Source organism: Helianthus annuus, chromosome 4, assembly GCF_002127325.2.
Source record: "Helianthus annuus cultivar XRQ/B chromosome 4, HanXRQr2.0-SUNRISE, whole genome shotgun sequence".
Lineage (NCBI taxonomy): Eukaryota > Viridiplantae > Streptophyta > Magnoliopsida > Asterales > Asteraceae > Helianthus > Helianthus annuus.
In genome coordinates, this window is record NC_035436.2 from 50,925,885 (window position 1) to 50,945,553 (window position 19,669).

The window sequence follows — 19,669 nt, forward strand, 5'->3', positions numbered from 1 at the left end:
TACAAATAGATCCATGTGCACCGGCACGTGTGAAATTCTCTGGCTTCCAAATGTTTTGACGGAATTACACATCCCTATCAACCTTCCTGTGAACTTATTTTACGACAATAACACTGCCATTTCCATTGCTGCAAACACGGTTTTTCATGACCATACAAAAAATTTCGAGTTGGATTTGTTCTTTCTTCGGGAAAAATCTCCACTAGATTAATCAAAATTGTGGCCATGGATACCAACAAGCAATTGGCGAACATCTTCACTAAAGATTTGTTGGCATCTCAACATGATTTCTTAATTTAAGGTCTCTCTATGCATGACATGTTTGGATTATCAAATTGAGGGTTTGTTAATATTAATATTTAAAGTTAAAATTAATATAAGATTTATTATTTTTTTCAATTTTCTAACCCTTTTCTTTGTTTCTTTTGGGCAAATCTTTTCTCTCATTGGTGGGCGTAATTAATCTCTCACACATCTATAAAATCACACATATAAAAATAGTTAGTTTTGTTATTTTTCTTGTTTTATTACTGCATAACACAACACAAGGAAGTACAAACTGGAATAGGATGAAGAAAACTACTTTTAGAGTGCTTTATTTCCAGGATGTTCACTTGGCCTCGTTGAGGTTTATTGAACTCTTGCAGCCATTATCATGGAACTTTAGCTACTAGTAGAAGCTCATTCTTCTTATGCATTACGGTCCCCTTAGTTTTCAAAGTGTCAATGTCTATAGTCCCTTCAGGCAATTCCCAATCAAACGAGTAAACAAGATTTGAAAGAGCCAACTCCACCGCCGTAGTTCCCATCAATAAGCCTGGACAACCTCTACGACCAGACCCAAATGGGATCCACTCGAAATCTGCCCCTTTATACTCAAGATTACTACCCATGAACCTCTCTGGATCGAATTCTTCAGGTCGATCCCAACATTTAGGGTCTCGCCCTACTGCCCATGCGTTCACGTACACCAAAGTCTTCTTTGGTATCTTGTATCCCTCTAAAATGCATTGATCTCTTGATTCGCGAGGGAGTAAAAGTGGTACGGCTGGGTATAGTCTAAGTGCCTCTTTGATTACTGCTTTTAGATAGTCAAGCTTATAAAGGTCATCTTCTTCTACTTTCCCTTTCTTTCCCACTGCATCCCTCACTTCATGTTGAACTTTCTTCAAAAATTCAGGATTTTTTATGAGCATAGTCATCGCCCAGACCACTGTTGAAGCACTTGTTCCAGTCCCCGCTAACAAAATATTCTGCAAAAGGACACCAACACATTTATGAAAGTCGAAACATGTAGATAGAATCTAAATTTTTTGATGAAAGGAAAATGCTCACCATGAGTACTCCTTTTACGTGATCAAAAGTGATATCATTTGAATAATCTTGCTTGAGTTTAAGCAAGATATCAACCATATCATCTTGCATTTTGTTTGGTTGGTTTTGATTCAAATGCTCATCAATCACTTCTTGATAGAACTCATCCATGTCTTTGAAGGTCTTTTCGAGTCTAGCAATGCTTCCATTGAGTTTATCAAGCCATCCCATTAAAGGAAAATAATCCCTATAAAAAAAATTAGCAAACATCACTTGACACTCCAACATAAGCTCACCAAGTCGTTTCCCTTTTTTTCTATAATTGTATGCAGATGGTCTTTTCCCAAAAGCCACCCTACAAATGATATTACTATAAAGAATCATAACATCTTCACTTAAATTCACTGCTTGTTTCGTAGAACTCCGGGTCTTTATCCGATCAATCATGTCAAACACCTCTTGTTCTCGAACTGTACGAAACAAGTTCACTTGTTTCATCGAAAAGAGATGAAGGGTGCAGATCTTTCTCATCTGTCTCCAGTACTCATTATACGGTGACCAAGCAATGTCTTTGTTATCGTATGAAAGCTTCTGTTGGCCTGTTAAAATTGGCCTGGTGCAGAAGACCAAATCATTGGTTTTCAAGATTTCTTTGGCCATTTCGGCCGAAGAAACAACGAGAGTTTGGACATTACCAAGGCGAAGGGACATTAACGGGCCGTAGCGTTTTGACAGACCCCATAGGTAGACTGCAAGGTCCGAGATGTCGAGTTGATGCAGGTTTCCAATGATCGGTAACCCGGGTGGTCCAGGCGGTAGAGGGAGAGATTTTGACAGAAACCTTGTAATGGGAAGGAGGATGAGTAACAAGAGAAGGACAACTGATGGTATTAAGAGAAACAAAGCCATTGATGGTTGATCTTACAGCTGGTAGAAATGGCTCAAATGAACCCGGATGTATATATTATTTTTGTGGTGGAAGAAGACAAAAGTTCTCTACTGGGAAACAAATTAGGAAAGCTGGAATCAAAATGACAACATGTTCCTGTCCGTTTTAGGCAAGTGGTCCCTTTCTTTATTCATTTTTGATATAACTCCTGTCACCATCCGTTTACCATCTCCAGAATACCCTTCAATCAATCTTTAACCCACAAAAATCAACAAATCTAATACTAAAGGGGTATCGTCCTAAATCCTGTGTCGATCACACGAGTCAACATTAGGTCGCGCACGAAACCATACTCAAGATAAACCAATTTGATAACTTTCCCGACCTTGTGTCGACTACACAGATGTTCTAGATCGCGCGCGGGGTCAGGACCAAGACAAAATCAATCCTGACACTTGGCTCGTTAGATAAAAGATCTGGCTTCCTTGACCTTGCGCCGACTGCACGGGATATACCTGAGTCACGCGGAGACAAGAAGCGCACGTAAACATCGAAGAAGTACAAAACGTACAAGTGGCAGAGAAGTAGGCCAATAAGCGTTCAACAGGCTGTATCAGATCATGCCGCATGATAGACAATCGTACAGGAGAAAAAAAATACACAAGAACGTATATGTGGTACCAATCACAAATGGATGGTGGTGGTTGAATGGTGGTTGAAGACATGTGAAAAGAAAAACAAATAGATGTTTGTAACAAAATGTGCTTTGGCTTGCTGGTTAATGTGTTTGTTTCTAAGCAGCTGATCGTGGGTTTGATCCTTGCCAGCTGAAAAAAATAAAAAGAGTTAAATATCATTTTAGTCCTTGTGGTTTGGCGCATTTTGCCAGTTTAGTTCAAAGGTTTTATTTTTCGCCTAAGCTAACCACAGTTTTTTAACTGTGGTTACTTTTTTGGACTGAAATAGCACATTTCCAAATGTCAAGGAGGAAAATGGTGTAATACTAAAATTTGGTCTGAAATGACAAATGTGAACAAACCACAGGAATGTAAATGGCAGTTAACTCTCAAAAAAAACTTGATCTCTCATATAATACATATAAATTTATAAACTTTATATAATATTGTAAAATCAAAGATCATCTTTTAAAAATCAGTGAACTATAAAATTTCATTTATTTCAGTTTTTATATTAAAAAAAAAGAAAATTATCTCATATAATATATGTAAAAATTTTTAACTTTAACTTTCGTATCATCAAAACATCAACTATAAAATTTCATATAGTATATTTCAGTTTTATATTAAAAAAAAAAAGAAAATTATCTCATATAATATAGGTATAAAGTTTTAACTTTAACTTTCGTATCAACAAAACATCAGTTAACTACAAAATAGTCTGGTCAGAATAGGACAATTGGGCTCTCCAATTTAGAAAGTACGATAGCCTAATACAATAAAGTCGTCGTTTTAAAAAATTTATAATTGATGTAACGTAATTTAATATGAGTAGGCTTAAATTTATTGCACATTTAAATTAATTACTCCTTTGATAAGCCTGAAAATAAATGCCTGGCATAAGTCAAGGTTAGTGTTTTCTTTTTCCTATTTATTTCTTGTACTACGAATTTTAAATACAACTAGTCTTAATAAGGCGGTGGGCCTAAAACTGTACAACCAGTGTTGCGGAGCGGGGAAGTAAAAGCGTGTTAAGTAGCAACCGGACAACGACAAAAACCCGAAAATAACGTAAAACAAAAGCACAAATTTTTAACACCAAATGACTTACTTGACGTAAAATATAGACAAAGTCAAATTTATATTGACACATATTAGAAAATTGAGGGGTAAAAAACTGTGGGACCGAATGTGATCAACAAATACCGTGATAAGTAGCAACTAAAGGACGACCAAATTCGAAAAAAAAACCGTAATATAAAATTTACTAACAAAAACTAAACCTTTAAAGTTTATTATGAAAAAAAATATAATAATAAAAAAGACAAAACAACTAAAACATAAGATTTCATTCAAATGTTATGAATTAATAAATGTAATCTAATATTAATAAAAGAATACTTATAATGCCACATGGCAATTTCTCATTTAACATCCTTCTAATTAATGCCACATGACATTTTCATATTTAATTCATTAATAATAAATATATATAATAATTAATATTTAATCCAAATGTATGATAACTCATTAATAATATATAATAATTAATATCTATTTCTAATTTATGAATAAAATAGTTTAAATTACAAAAGAAAAAAAAAACAAAAATTATTATCCTTATCTGAGATTATCTATAAAATCAATATATGAGTTTTTATAACATATAAATAAAAGCTAAAAAAGAGTAATTAACCAGAGGACTATCTCGCAACAAGACTAAATTTTATTGAACTCGATTTTAAAATGATAGACGGAGAGAACTTAAGGTTTTGAAGTTTTATAGATGAGATAATATTAAGATTTGTAGCTACATTGATATATGATGTGTTTTCAATTTAATAGAGCTAAGAAATATATTAATTTCATTTTATACCCATTTGTAACATAGTCAATTACCTTTAATAATGAAAAGATTTTATTAATCGTATATAAACCTTTAACTTATTTCATAACTTTACAAATACTATTTATTCATTAAATTCGCATAACAATTATTAAGAAAAATATCAAATCTAATTTATGTCATATCAATAAAATAGGCTTTTTACCGAGAAAGAGAAAAAGAACAACTTAAATAATGAATTTTGTAAGCAGAATTGAGATCTTAGAGATTTAGTTTAAATAAAAGTTATATTTAAAAGATACACAATGCTAAAAATTATTATTATTTATACATAGTTATATGTAACATAATACATAATTTCATTCATATTAAAAATATATAAATTTGTTTATTACATGTTTTTCAGTATTCAACCTTTGTAATACACACCTATTATGGTACTTTCAGTATTACTAATTAAGATGGGCCAGTTGTTTTTGTGATAAATTCAAGTTACTTGTGTGAACCATTATATTGTAATAGAAATTCGTTTATATAAAGTTTCGTTACTAATTAACATAGGTGGTTAGTAATATAAAGTTTTTTAAAGATTATATAACTATATCATTTATATTTATTTAAATGTTATGAATTAATAAATGTAATGAATTAATATATGTTAGTGGAATTTTCACGCGTTTTATTGCGGGTCTTTGGCCATTACCGGTCTGCTTCATTACAATACAAGTACGATAGCGGCACTCGGCATAACAATTGTTGTCAATCAACATGTTATTTACATCGACTGAAAACCCATAAAAACGAATACTCGTACCGCTGCCGGTGTTTTTTGGTCGGCATCGGTCCGTTACGATACTGGTATTGTACAGATACTCAATATAGCTTACGCTACAAAAATACTTCATAGCGGATACTAATTTGTGTTCAATGAATTTTATACCGACACGTCGAGAATTCTATAAAAACAAATAGGTACCGTTACCGATTTTGTTTGGTCGGTATATGTTCGGTTTTTTTATGATAAATAAAATCAACTATATATGACCTGTTCGAATGCCGATGTTGTCTGGTCGGTATATGCTTGGTTTGTGATAATAAAAAAATCAACTATATATGACACATTCGAGTAGAACTTTTATCGAATCGTACATAATAATAGGCACATGATGAAGTTAATAATAAAAAACTATACCAATGTTATACAATACTTGTATCGATGTTGTTCAGAAAGTATCAGTAATATTAAAAACAATCATTAAAAGTTAAAATTAAAGAAATATGTTTTAAGGTTAAAAGTAAATAAATTAATAATCTATACTAATATCAACTATGCATGTATCTAGATTTTATAAGCTAATAATCACATATTATTAGAGGATTAAATAACAAAGAAATTTTTTTAGCAATCTAAAAATAAAACCCAAAAAACCAAGTTGGATATTTCGCACACAATGAAGTTTAATATTTAATTTCGCATGTTTAAGTTGGACATTTCGCAGACTAGAAAGTATTTAACATATTTAGCTGTATATTTCGCACGCTTTAAAAGTAATTATATGTATTTTCGCACAGTGTGTTTTATAATTCAGTTCAATAATTGATTTTAATAATTCATATCAATAATTTTTCAGTCATTTTTTCTTTTATTATATGGTTTATCTTTTTATCACCATTTCAAACATCCTATTAAAAATGGCAGACCTATCAACATCCTCTTCTTCTAAATCAAGTATCAAGCAGTCTTTAAGAAAAAAGATTCAGGAACAAATTCAAGAGGATCGATCATGTCAAGAGATGTTGGAAACCAACATTTCTCGTGTAACAGAAAACATGAAGAGAAGACAAGAAATTATGAACTTGCTATCTCAGATGCAAGTGAGCAGTGTTCAAGAAATTGCTGTTATGTTCATGGTTGATCTGGGTGAGAGGGATGAGAAGCAGTTGAAAGAGTTGGCGGATGCAATAAACTATCTTAAGATGCTCGATGAAGATGAAAATGGAGTTTCTTTCATCTTTTGAATGAACTTTGTTTATTTTAGTGCTTTATTTTAATAAAACATTCAAGTTTTGCATGTTTCATTAAATTCGCATGTTGTGTAATGGAATGGATTTTTGATTTCGCATGTTTATATTCCCCATTTTGCATATTTTAAGCAATTCAATGTCAAACATGCGATTTTATACATAATATATGCGAATTTAAAAACATTAATGTTATCTAACAAGTCTAAATATTCAACAGAAATCCAACATCAAACAAGTTTACTAGTCCTTTCCAATAAATGCTCTCAACCTATCTAGGATTATTTTCTCCAAATCTTTCATATACTTTTCTATGTCTGGCCTTTTATCGAAAGCATTTGCCAATTTAATTACTTTTTCACGATGCACATTGTGTTCGGATAGAATGATTTTACTTAGATATCTGTGCCTTAGGAGATGAAGTTGTGAATTCTGTCTGTTGTTTACTTCATTTTCTTTCACAAACCCAGTCACCCATGGTGTTTTCTCTCCTTTGTATGTTTCCATGTGACGCATCATAAACACTCCACAGTCTACGCCGTTATTCTCCATCCTATAATCCATCTCTTTTCTTTCTATCTCTGATGTTTCAAGTTCTTCTATAGGTGGTGTTGGTTTTAAAGCCTTTTGTAGGTATAAAACCAATACTCTTCTCTGTAACATAGCAACATTGTGTTAGTAGCTTTTACATAAAATATAACATGTATATGAAGAAGTTTTTGTATTACCAGTGTGTTTGGAAGCCCCTTGTATCTATCCTTAAACTCTTGTTCAGCGACTGAATTGTCAATCAGCTCAATTTTGCCGGTTTTCAAGTGGTAGCACAAGACATAGAAGTGGTCACCTTGAAATACCGGAATAAACACCAAGTCATCCGAATCAAGTTTTTTTACCTCATATTTTAGTATGATGTCTTCAAAATTTGAGGCAAATACGTTTAGACGTTTATCGTCTGTGTAGTTCTCCTCGTCGTACATGATATCCGGCTGTATGTTATGTAATTAGAATCAAAGTTAAGTAATGTATTAAAAGGTATTTAAACATGTGTGAAATTAGTACATGAAAAATAATGTGTGAAAATTTTCACATGCGAATTGTATGTATACCGTATGCGAAATTACAATAGTATGCGAAATGTTGTTTTTGTTTTCATAGTAAAACTATCTAATATTCTATATGTGATTTAAATGTAATTAGTATGCGAAATCATTGATTATTCATTTTCTGTTTTAATTTCAAATGCCAATATGTTTAGAAAATCATACCATCATTGTGCTAAATAAGTTGAGACTGTATGGTGATGATTTTCTATCCCTCTTCTCCTCTTCAAGGTTTAGAACATCCACAAATGCATCTATTCCGTTTGATGCTACGTACTGACCCCTGTAGAAGCTTTCAAAGATACCTTTGACCGTGTGAACCACAGTTTTTGATCGGTAAAGTTCATCCCTGCCAGGCAAAAATTAAATAATTAATATTTTGATGTATATATTTAGATGTTTGTTAGCTGATATAACCATTTTACTTACTCTATGTTTGCATATGTAGCAAATGTATATCGGATCACACTCAATTCTTGATTCAAGAGTGCTTAGTGCGTGTTTACCACTCTGTTGCAGAAAGGGGAACAAAATGCGTCTCCAAACTCTGCACATCTTTTCTCAGCTTGAATTTTGGCTGCTTCTATTGTCTTATAAAGGAGTTCATTTAACCCCTTTGGTATAACTTGTTTTGGAACTTGTTTTGGCTTTGAGTTTTTTCTCCCCCTAGCTGGTTTTTTTCCCTTATTTTCTTCCAGGCTGGGTCCCAGGCTCAAAAGCGACTCAACTGATTGCAATTCCTCAGCCGTCACCCGTCACCTGAGGGCATTCAACTTCTGTTTCCTTCTCAACTTCGATAGCCGAATCGATTTGTTGACGGTCTTTTTGTGTAGTTTCTCCTAAAGAAACTGCTTCCGCTTCTGGCTCTTTTTCTTGAACTTTTTCTTGAATGTTTTGTGTAGATTCTGCCAAGTTCACTGTTTCTTCGATAACAGTTTCGTTTTCACCACTTTCTGCAGGCCAGAGTAAGTTAAAAAATATAATATATATTTTTTTCCTAATATAAAGAGTTTTTTTACCTTTGACAATTTGAATGTTTGCAATAAGGATGTCTGTCACTCCTCCATCATCTTTATTTGTCAATCCTTCATCATCTAGCTGCAGTACCCCTATAGATAGAAATTTTTGAATTTAAATAAATCAGAATCAAAATCGCATGGCATACATGACATTGTATGCGAAATCAAATGTGAAGTGTATGCATGAAATCGCATGTGTATTTTTAAGGTATCGCATGTGTATAGGAAATGGTGATTTTTACATAAAATCGCATGTGTTAATTTGAAATCGCATGTTTTACCTTTTGTTGCCATTTGTTCCAAAACATTGGATATTACTTGTTGAGCATCTTCATTCGGTCTACTTTCTTCGTTTGTAGTATCTCCATGCTGAACTTCAGAAGCTGCATTTTCAGGCTGTTGATGAACATCAGAGGGTGCAGTTTCATGTTCTTGAACCGAATTAGGAGGCACACAAATGGGATTATTCCTAAGTGTCTCATCCCACTGCTTACAGGCCTCCATAATCTCCGGATCCCAAAAACACTCGGTTCTTGCTTCTGAAACTAAGTTGTTCATCCCTTGAACATCTTGAACCATTTTAATGTATTTTTTGACATTGGCTTTCATTTTTTCAACGGGTTTTGTAATATTTTTTGAGTTAAGATACTATCAATCCATATGTTAAAAATAAATGGATTAAGTGAAACTAATATTTTTTGCGCTTACCTTTTTGCTGATTTTCGAAGCCTCTCGATCTCGTTCATGGGCTATATCGTAGATTACCGATGGTGAAAGTGGAATAGGAGTGTTGCAGTAGTCCATCATTTTCTGTGTCTTTGTTCCAACTCCCATCTCAAGGTTCAACCGAGACATTTCATTGAGTTCAAAACTGAAATCCATCATATCATCAATGTTCTCGTTATCGTTTGGGTCTTCCTCGGTTTCTACGTTTTGTACTGCACGTGCAGTCCTTCTTTTGTAGCTTATTGTGGTGCCAATGGGTGGTCGTAGTGTATACTCCTCCGTTGAACGACCCTCTTCGTTTTCATTTTCACTCTCATTTGCTGTCCACACAGGTCCGTTATCCGAAATATGCTCTTCGACTTTATCAATCTCCGAAGATGTGATATAACGAATAACGGGTATCTCCATGACTTTCTCAAACAGTTTAAGCCTCTTGTTGTACTCATGCGTGTATAGAAGCTGTATAAATCGCAAGATCAAACAAAATTATTTTTAAAATCGCATGTATCATTTAATTATATAACAAAACAAACTAGTGTTTTAAATATGTTATCAAATGTAGTAATGCATACCGTAAGAGAGCAACAGGTCCCACGAACTGTATTTTATAGTTCTTCCACCCCGCTCGTGTACGACGCAAAGTGTCAAGTAGATATGAGCACCAATCTAGATTCTGTATGTCCTCAACAGCCTCTACACCAAGCAAACATCTATCATTTGCAGTTGTTGCCTTTGTAATTTCTGCAAAGAACGTCATCCAGTACACAAGGAAATTTAATCTAAACAGGCTCCCCCTATCTCTTTGATTATCCATTGCAGTTGCAATTAAGCCATGTGTAATTCTCATGTTTCCCCCCATTGGCTGATGAATGTATCCCCGACAGCATTTCCCGGTTCTTTACTCTTTTCAATTTTCTCCACCTTTTTAACTTTTCTCTTATCGACTATTATTTCAACTTGCTTTGGCCCCTTTGGTATCCCAAATACCTCATAAACTGTGTCCGATGTAATTTTTATTTGGTGTCTACCTACGTTTAGTGTATCGAACATCTCATCAAGGTTTCTTGCTAGCCAATATGCCAAACGTGTTGAAATATGGTTGATATTCTTATCTAGAATAGCTCCAAATCCCATATTCTTCACCTCATCAACCTGTTTTTTTGAAAATTTTTTCACAGTATCCATATACGAGTTAGGTTGACATCTTAGCAGTATTGCTTCGTTGCTGTATTCGAAGAAATCCCTATGTTCTGTTCTAGGTGGTTCCACCTTTTTTGAAGGTTTTTTTGTTTGTATCTTAGATTTCCTGTCATCTTTCTTCTTTTTCGGTGGTGGCTTAATAAAGTCATCCTCCTCAGAACTTTCTTCAACAATTCTTCTTTTTCTGTTTTTGTTAACTTTTTTCAATGTTGATATTGGGTCTTCAAAGTCATCATCAGAATCTATTTCTACAAAATCGCATGCTATCAGTCAAAAACATTACGAAATCGCATGTATCAGTTAATCATGTACAAAAACTCATTCAGTTGATAAAATCGCATGAATCAGTTATCAATTCGCATGTATTAGTTAAGCATTACCAAAACTAGCTAATCTTATAAATCACATGCCTTAGACAAAAAACTTTTATAAAATCGCATGTATAATTTAAGCATATAACAAAACTAACCAATCATATAAAATCGCATGGAATATTTATAAATTCACATGCACAACCTAACCTAAGACAAAAACTTTCAACAAACAAAACTTAACATATAAAATCACATTTCTAATACAAAACCCTTACAAAACCCTCTATAATATCGCACATATATCAGTTAACCACTAACAAAACTGCATAATCATACAAACCTAATAAAAAACCATACCAGACATAAACCCTAACCTAAACGTAGTTATGCACAATAAGTAATCTTATAAAACTATAGGTTTCAGTCAAAAACCTTAATAAACAAACAAAATCGCATATGTCATTTAAGTCCCTGTATATCCCATTATAAAATCGCAAATGTCAATAGATACCTGGATTCATCTTCTTTGTCTGTGGTCTGTCGTTGTTGGCTTTGCTCCGTTTCTCAAAACTCATGAATCTTCGCTGAATCGCAACGGTAAGTAGTAGGGAACTTGGGGGAATGAGAATGCAATGTTGATTTTTTGTTTACGGTATGATTGTGAGTTATTGTTTGCTGATTATCAGGGGTTTTGATTTCGCAATGGACGATTTTAACCTTGGCGGTTTCATTTATTTATTTTAATTTTATTAATTTAATAGTTAAACACGCGGTTTAAATGAGATGATCTGACGGTTGTGGTTATAGCGTACATAATGTACGATTAGGGGATTTGTATGATAACCGGCCTCTATATATATATATATATATATATATATATATATATATATATATAGGGGAAGGTTGAAATAAAAACCACTAGTTAACGCGAAAACTCGAAAACTAACTAAAAAAGACTAAAAAATATACCAATTTCTTTTTCATACCAATTTTTTTTTCATATCAATTTTTGCTATTTTAGGTATATAAAAAAATTTCAAAAAAAAAAATTTGTAGTACACATGTGTAATAGTACACATGTGTATTATTACACATGTGCATTACAATTTTATTTTTTTTGAAAAAAAATGTTTTTTTCATACACAAAAAGTAGCGATTTTTAATAAAAAAAATTGGTGTGTTTTTTAGGCTTTTTTAGTTAGTTTTCGAGTTTTCGCGTTAAAAGTGGTTTTCATTTGAAACATCCCATATATATATATATATATATATATATATATATATATAAAGTTAACCATCTGATGTTAGCACAATTTATTGTTAAATTAGAATTAGAAATATCATTAGAGAAGAATTCAAATTACAATCTATATTATGCTATAATTGTTTATTATTAAATTCAAAGTAAGAATACTATTACAATCTATATTATGCTATAATTGTTTATTATTAAATTCAAAGTAAGAATACTGTTCATGGAGACTTCAAATTAATATGTATAATATGTATAAAGTAATATTAGAATTAATATGTAAATAAATTTTATTCAAAAAGAAAAAAGAACACAATTAACATACTATTCATAGCGATTCTCCAATCATATATATAGTCGGATTTTTGCGCGCTTCGATGCGAGCCTTTGGTTATTATCGGTCTGGTTCATTACAGTACCAGTAAGACACCCTCAGCATAGCAATCGTTGCCAATCGACACGTTTTTTACATCGATTGAAAAACCCATAAGACGAATATTCGTACAGGTACCAGTGTTGTTTGGTCGGTATCGGTCTGTTACGATACCGGTATGGTAGAGACACTCGACATAGCTTACGATACCAAAAACTACTTTATTGTGAATATTAAATGAATTTTATATGGTCACGCCGAGAATTCAAACGAATACGGTACCGTTACCGTTACTGGTATTGTTTGGTCAGTATATGTGCGGTTTGTGATGATAAAAAAATCAACTATATATGATTCGTTTGAATACCAATGTTGTTTGGTCGGTAAATGTTCGGTTTGTGATGATAAATAATATCAACTATATATAACTCGTTCGAATACCGATGTTGTTTGGTCGGTATATGTTCGGTGTGTGATGATAAAAAATCAACGGTAAATTACACTTTTCGTCTTTTATGTATGTAGCGGGTTGCAATGGATGACCTTTAACTTCAATAATTACAGCCACAATCCTTTATTTGCAAAACTCATTACACCTTAGGTCCTTTGGCACCGACCAAGTTAATTTTAAACGTTAAGTTATATCATGTGCACCTCATGTGAGGGCATTTATGTATTTTCAAACCTTATAATTTTACCCATTTAATTATATAAAAAACAAAACTGTCTTTCTTACCACATCTCACAAGATCCAACCGTCACTACTACCACCACAGCACTGCCACCACCACCACCACCGCCGCCACCGCCACCGCCTAAAAGCATCACCACCTGAAACCACTACCATGTTCCCATCACCAAATGAAGATACATATCCGAGGCCGGACATGATCCCTTGGGACGAACCGGACTCCACTTGAACAGACATCTCAGATATGTCCGTTTCCCGCATAACTCCGAGGACGAACCTCCATTCAAGTGCATCTGGACGGATGACGTCATCTCAGTTGACCATATAAATACCCCATCAAGTACAAGGCCAAGTATGATTTTCTGAACCTTCATCCTTATTTTCTCTCTCTACTTCCTCTCTCTACCAATACTTATCCTCACGCCGGAGGGTGGTCGCAGAGGGGCCCTCCCATCTCTGCGGCGAGCCTAACGATTTTCTATTTTTCAGGACGATTCTCCAGCTCTCTTATAAGATCCAAACCCTCGATTACAGGCTCCGGCCTAAACTCGATTCTTTGGTTCTTCAATTGGCGCCATCCGATTTCACAGCTCACAGTCCTTCACTATTAGTGAATTTCTTGAGCAACGAACTGATCTATGGCGGCTTCGGGTTCTATGAATTCGAGATCCATAGCTGGTAGTACGCAAACTACAACACCGGCAAGTATCGTTTCCACAGTTTCAGCTCCTTTGAGCTCGGGACCAGGAATAACTTTGCCACTCATATTAATACCCACGTCACAAACATCAGAGTTTGATGCGGAATTCCTTTCCAAAAATGCAAGTCTTCTACGAAGATTAAAAGCCCAACAGGCTAGAGATGAAGAGATCCTCGGTTTACCCAGGCTCTTTCATGATGAAACTCCAGTAAGGACTATGGGTCCTGCGATTTTCGCCTCTCCTACTTTCTCCATAATTGTTACTTCGGAAACTTATAGTGGATATGTGCAGGGTTCCTCCGGACCATCTCTAGCTATGATGATGTGAAATGAAACAGAGGTAGTTAATGATCCGGAGCTCACCAAGCCGTATCATCCGGTTTCCATGACTGCTAAGTCCAAATTCAGTGCTCGCATCACACACGCCAAGCTCCCTCCGAAGCTCAAAAAGCCTACCACAGTAAAGAAATATGATGGTACAACTGATCCGGATGATCACATGTTTGACTCCGATGGGGCTGCACGAGTAGAACAATGGCCGATGCCGGTGTGGTGCTTCATGTTCGCGCAAACGCTAACCGGGGTTGCTCGGGTGTGGTTTGATCCGTTGAACGAAGGAGAAATCAACGACTTTAAGGAATTCAGAAGGCTATTCCTCTAGAACTTTAGCCAGCAACGACACTACTCCAAAGAAATCACCGAAGTTCACAACATCCGGAGAAAGGATGGGGAATCTTTGGATAGTTTCATCGACCAATTCAATCGAGAAAGTATGCAGATCAGCGGGGTAGTTGACCAGTTAAGGATCTCCGGATTCTGTCACGGCGTACGGAATAACCAGCTGGTCGAAAATTACACGAAAATCTCTCGAAGACAATGGAAGTACTCATGGAGCGAGCCAGAGCTTTCGCTCGGGGGAAAAACGCATGTAATCCAGCACCAGAGTCAGATCATAAGATGTCCTTTTGGAAGAAAAATGGTGGGTCTGTATTCGATAAAATTCCGTCCGGAAGTAGGGGACGACCACACCCTTACAGCAGAAACGATAGGCCTCAACGGGGAAGAAGTTCCGGATCAAGATTTTACAATCTATCGGATCTTTCTAAAACCCCAGGTGAAATCCTCAGTGCCGAAGGAGAAACTTCCCCGCCCCACCAAAGCTCTGAAATCCAGGTGACAAGAACTCCAAAAAATATTGTGATTACCATCATGCGCGAGGCCATAATACTGACGATTGCTGGTCCCTAAAGCAAGAAATAGAAAAAGCAGTGCGATCCGGTAAGCTGTTACATTTGGTAAAAGAAGTAAAAGAAGGAAAATCTTCAGGGAATTCGGCAGATAATCCGAACAACCAACCAACAATCTGCATGATCAGGAAGGTGATAACCAAGGCATTAAGCGATCCAATCATCACATGGCTACTTGGATGCAACAACCGATCGCTTTCCCTCCAATTACCCCTAGAGAAATCAAAGACATACCAATCATAGTGTCTGCGATAATAGCAGGCCACAAGGTCCGGAAGATTTATGTTGATAGCGGAAGTGCCACTGACATCATGTACCAACAGCGTTTCCAACAATTAGCTCCGCAAACCAAAGCAAAACTGATACAAGTCTCTATGCCGTTGGTAAGCTTCTCCGGAGAGGTGGTACAGCCAATTGGGCAGATCACTCTACCAACAACGTTGGGAGCCGGAAACCTGGTCAGAACCGTCAACTTGACATACCTGGTGGTGGGAGCAAGGTCAGTCCACAACGTCATACTTGGAAGACCAGGGATGTGCGGTATTATCAGCTCTACCATTCATGGGTCATTAAAGTTTCCCACCGAAGCAGGAGTAGCAACTTTGCACTCCGAATCAACAATGTGCGTGGCTGAAATACGACAAAGTAAGGGTAATGTACAACCTCCGGCCCTCCTTACGGAGGAGTGGGCTATACATCCACATTTCCCGGAACAAAAAATTGCCATTGGGGCCCAGCTCCCCGAGCGTACCAAAAAACGACTATGGAAACTTCTGTCTAGTTCACTTGATGTGTTTGCATGGCAAACTTCTGACATGGTCGGAGTTCCTCGGTGTCTGGCCGAACACAAGGTGAAAGTGTCACATTCAGCAAAACCAGTCGCTCAAAGAAAAAGAAACATGGCTCCAGCCCGTCACAAAGCCATCTTCGAAGATGTACGAAAACTACTGAGCGCCGGAATTATCAGGGAAGTGTGGTATCAAACGTGGGTCTCCAACCCGGTGATGGTAACAAAGAAAGACAAACATGGAGAATGTGTGTAGACTTTTCTGATCTAAACAACGCGTGTCCGAAGGATTGCTACCCTCTGCCGGAAATCGATCTGGAGATTGATTCTCTTTCTAGCTTTCGTCTTAAATGCTTCTTGGACGCATATAAAGGTTACCACAAAATACAGATGGCTTTGGAAGACGAAGATAAGACGGCACTCGCAACAAATGAAGGGCTCTTATGTTATACTAAAATGCCGTTTGGTTTAAAGAACGCCGGAGCTACGTACCAAAATAAAGCATTCAAGGATCAGATCGGAAGGAACTTAGAGATTTATGTAGATGATCTGGTCATCAAAAGTTAGTCGAAGATAGCATGATCGATGACATACTCGAAACCTTCGCTAGGCTTCGGAGTATCAACCTCAAGCTTAATCCTAAAAAAAATGTTCCTTTGGTTTAGAAGAAGGGAAGTTTCTTGGCGTATGGATAACTCAATCCGGAATTCAGGCACATCCGGATAAGATCAAAGCGGTGATCTCCATGCAACAACCTAAAACGGTCAAGGAGATTCAATCACTGAATGGTAAGTTGGTAGCTCTACATCGTTTCGTCTCAAAAGCAGCCGATCGAACCATTCCCTTCATGAATGTACTGAAAGGGTCAGATAGAATGGACGACGAAGGCCGATTCAGCATTCCAGGAGTTGAAAGTTTGTCTTGGGTCTTTACCCACTCTGACCGCTCCAATTACCGGAGAAACCGTCACTGTTTATCTCTCCGCTTCACATTTTGCCATCAGTGCAGTACTTGTGGTGCACCGGAACCAAGCACAAATATCGGTTTACTATTTAAGCCGCATTCTAAAAGATTATGAAACTCGGTACCCGATAATAGAGAAACTGGCACTTGCATTGGTGCATGCATCCAGACGTCTCCGAAGGTATTTTCAAGCTTTCAATATAGAAGTGCAGACTGACCTTCAGATTCAGCAAATTCTCAGGAAGCCAAGAGTTTCTGGACGTCTTACCAAATGGGCGATCGAACTCAGCGCTTTCGATATTATTTACCGAACTAGAGGTCCGGTAAAAGGCCAGGCTGTGGCAGATTTTCTTACAGAGGTACCAACCAGAGAAAGCAACAAAGAAAACCCGCCCTCCCAAAGGTATGGAACTTATATACAGACGGAGCCTCCAGTAAAGAAGGGTCGGGAGCCGGTCTAATTTTGATATATCCGGAAGGGATAGAATATACTTATGCCCTGCGTTTTGAGTTCAAAACTTCAAACAACGAAGCAGAGTATGAACCCCTTCTCGCAGGACTCCAAACCGCAGCAAAGGCTGGTGTAACCTCCGTACTAGCCCATGTTGATTCATTACTAGTCACCAATCAGGTCAGCGGAGAGTACGAAGCACGAGAAGAAAGTATGATCCAGTACCTAAAGCAAGTTAACAATTTAATCTCCTCATTTGACTCTTGCAAAATAGTTCACATACCACGGAGCAAGAACAAAAAGGCGGACGCTTTAAGCAAGCTTGCGTCCGTAGCATTCTGTCACTTGTCCAAGGAAGTGCTAGTCGAAACTTTGCAAGCTCCGGCCATCCATCAGACGAAGTCCGTAATGTCAATCTCCGTACAGGAAAAATCATGGATGACCCCAATCTTAGACTACCTAAGAGACGGCACGCTTCCGGAGGAAAAAGGCCAAGCCCGGAAGCTGAAGGTAAAGGCATTACAATATCAGGTCCATGACGGAAAACTTTATCGAAAGACCTTTTTAGGTCCGTTCCTTAAATGCTTAACTCCGGAAGAGGCCAGTTACGTCATAAGGGAAATCCACTGGGGGATATGCGGCATCCACTCCGGACCAAGAATGGTCGTGGCCAGGGCTATGAACGCCGGATACTTTTGGTCGGGCATGCATCAGAGCGCTATTAATGAATTGCAAGCATGTGAAGATTGTCAGCGACATGCTCCCATCAGTCACCGAGCTAAAAACAACCTTGTCCCTGTAACTTCTACATGGCCGTTTCAGAAGTGGGGGATTGACATCGTCGGTCCTTTCCTTGTTTCCACCGGAGGAGTGCGGTTCTTGTTAGTAGCCATCGATTGCTTTACAAAGTGGATTGAGGCCAAACCTCTCCGAACTATCACCGGGGATCAAGTGCTGAGATTCGTTTGGGAAAACATAGTGTGCAGATACGGAATGCCGCTCTGTATAGTCAGTGACAATGGGAAGCAGTTCGCAGAAAAACCATTCAAAACTTGGTGCTAAAGAATGCACACTGAACAAAATTTTGCTTCGGTTGCCCATCCCAGGCCAATGGGCAGGTAGAAAGAGCCAACCGCAGTCTTGTGGAAGGCATAAAAAAACGTCTGGGGAAAAAAGGCGTTTCTTGGGCAGATGAACTTTCGCACGTCCTGTGGGCTCACCGAACGATGCCAAAAACAAGCACGAGGGAAACTCCTTTCAGCTTAATGTACAGTACGGAAGTGGTCATCCCCGCTGAAGTAGGGATACCTACCCCTCGCATGCAGCAGAGCCAAGAAGAGAACGAACAAGAACTTCGCCTGAACCTCGACCTGGCCGAAGAAAGAAGAGAACTTGCGGCTATCCAAGAAGCAAAGTATAAAAAAGAGTTGGAAAAACATTACACCTCAAAAGTGAAGGAGGTCCAGTTCAAGATTGGAGATTACGTTATGCGAAGCAACGAGGCAAGTCTGGATGAGGGTACGGGGAAAATGGCTCTGAAGTGGGAAGGCCCTTACCAAATTAATACTGCGGGAAAGGATGGTGCTTACACGCTCAGTAGGATGGACGGAACCCTCGTCCCTCGTACTTGGAATGGAGCGCACCTCAAGAAATATTTTCTTTGAAAAGCTTCATGATGTTTCAAAATAAATTTGTAATACGGAGGCTACGACCTCCGTCATCTTTACTTTCCCTGTAATGCGGATGTTTTACCCGCACAAAACAATCTTATATTTCCAAGAACTGCGGAGGGTTTTACCCGCAGATTATTTTAAATGTTTTTACCATGTGTTAACCGGAGAAGTATACTCCGGATAGATTAAATAGAATGCTAAAAATTTCTATCATTAACAAGTTGCAACACATAAGTGATCATCGGCCGAATCAGGGATACTAACCCTAAAAGACAAGGACGAACTGGCATCGTTCGTATTCTTTCCTTCACTTAAAAATTATCCTAAGAACAAAACAAATCGGATCCGTACCTTAAAAAGAACGTTCTAAAAAAGAGAAACGTAAGCACAAAAAGCATGGACACATGCACAAAGAAGTGATTACATCA

General features: G+C 36.9%; 1 protein-coding gene across 1 annotated transcript; it reads right to left on the minus strand.

Moving 5' to 3' along the window:
* Positions 1-490: 490 nt before the first annotated feature.
* Positions 491-2,257, minus strand: LOC110936672 (cytochrome P450 71A1). The gene is made up of 2 exons (XM_022179085.2): positions 1,336-2,257; positions 491-1,253 (listed from the first exon to the last, which is right to left on the minus strand). The coding sequence occupies exons 1-2, from the start codon at positions 2,221-2,223 to the stop codon at positions 654-656; spliced, it is 1,488 nt and encodes a 495-aa protein (XP_022034777.1). The 5' UTR covers positions 2,224-2,257; the 3' UTR covers positions 491-653.
* Positions 2,258-19,669: the final 17,412 nt, after the last annotated feature.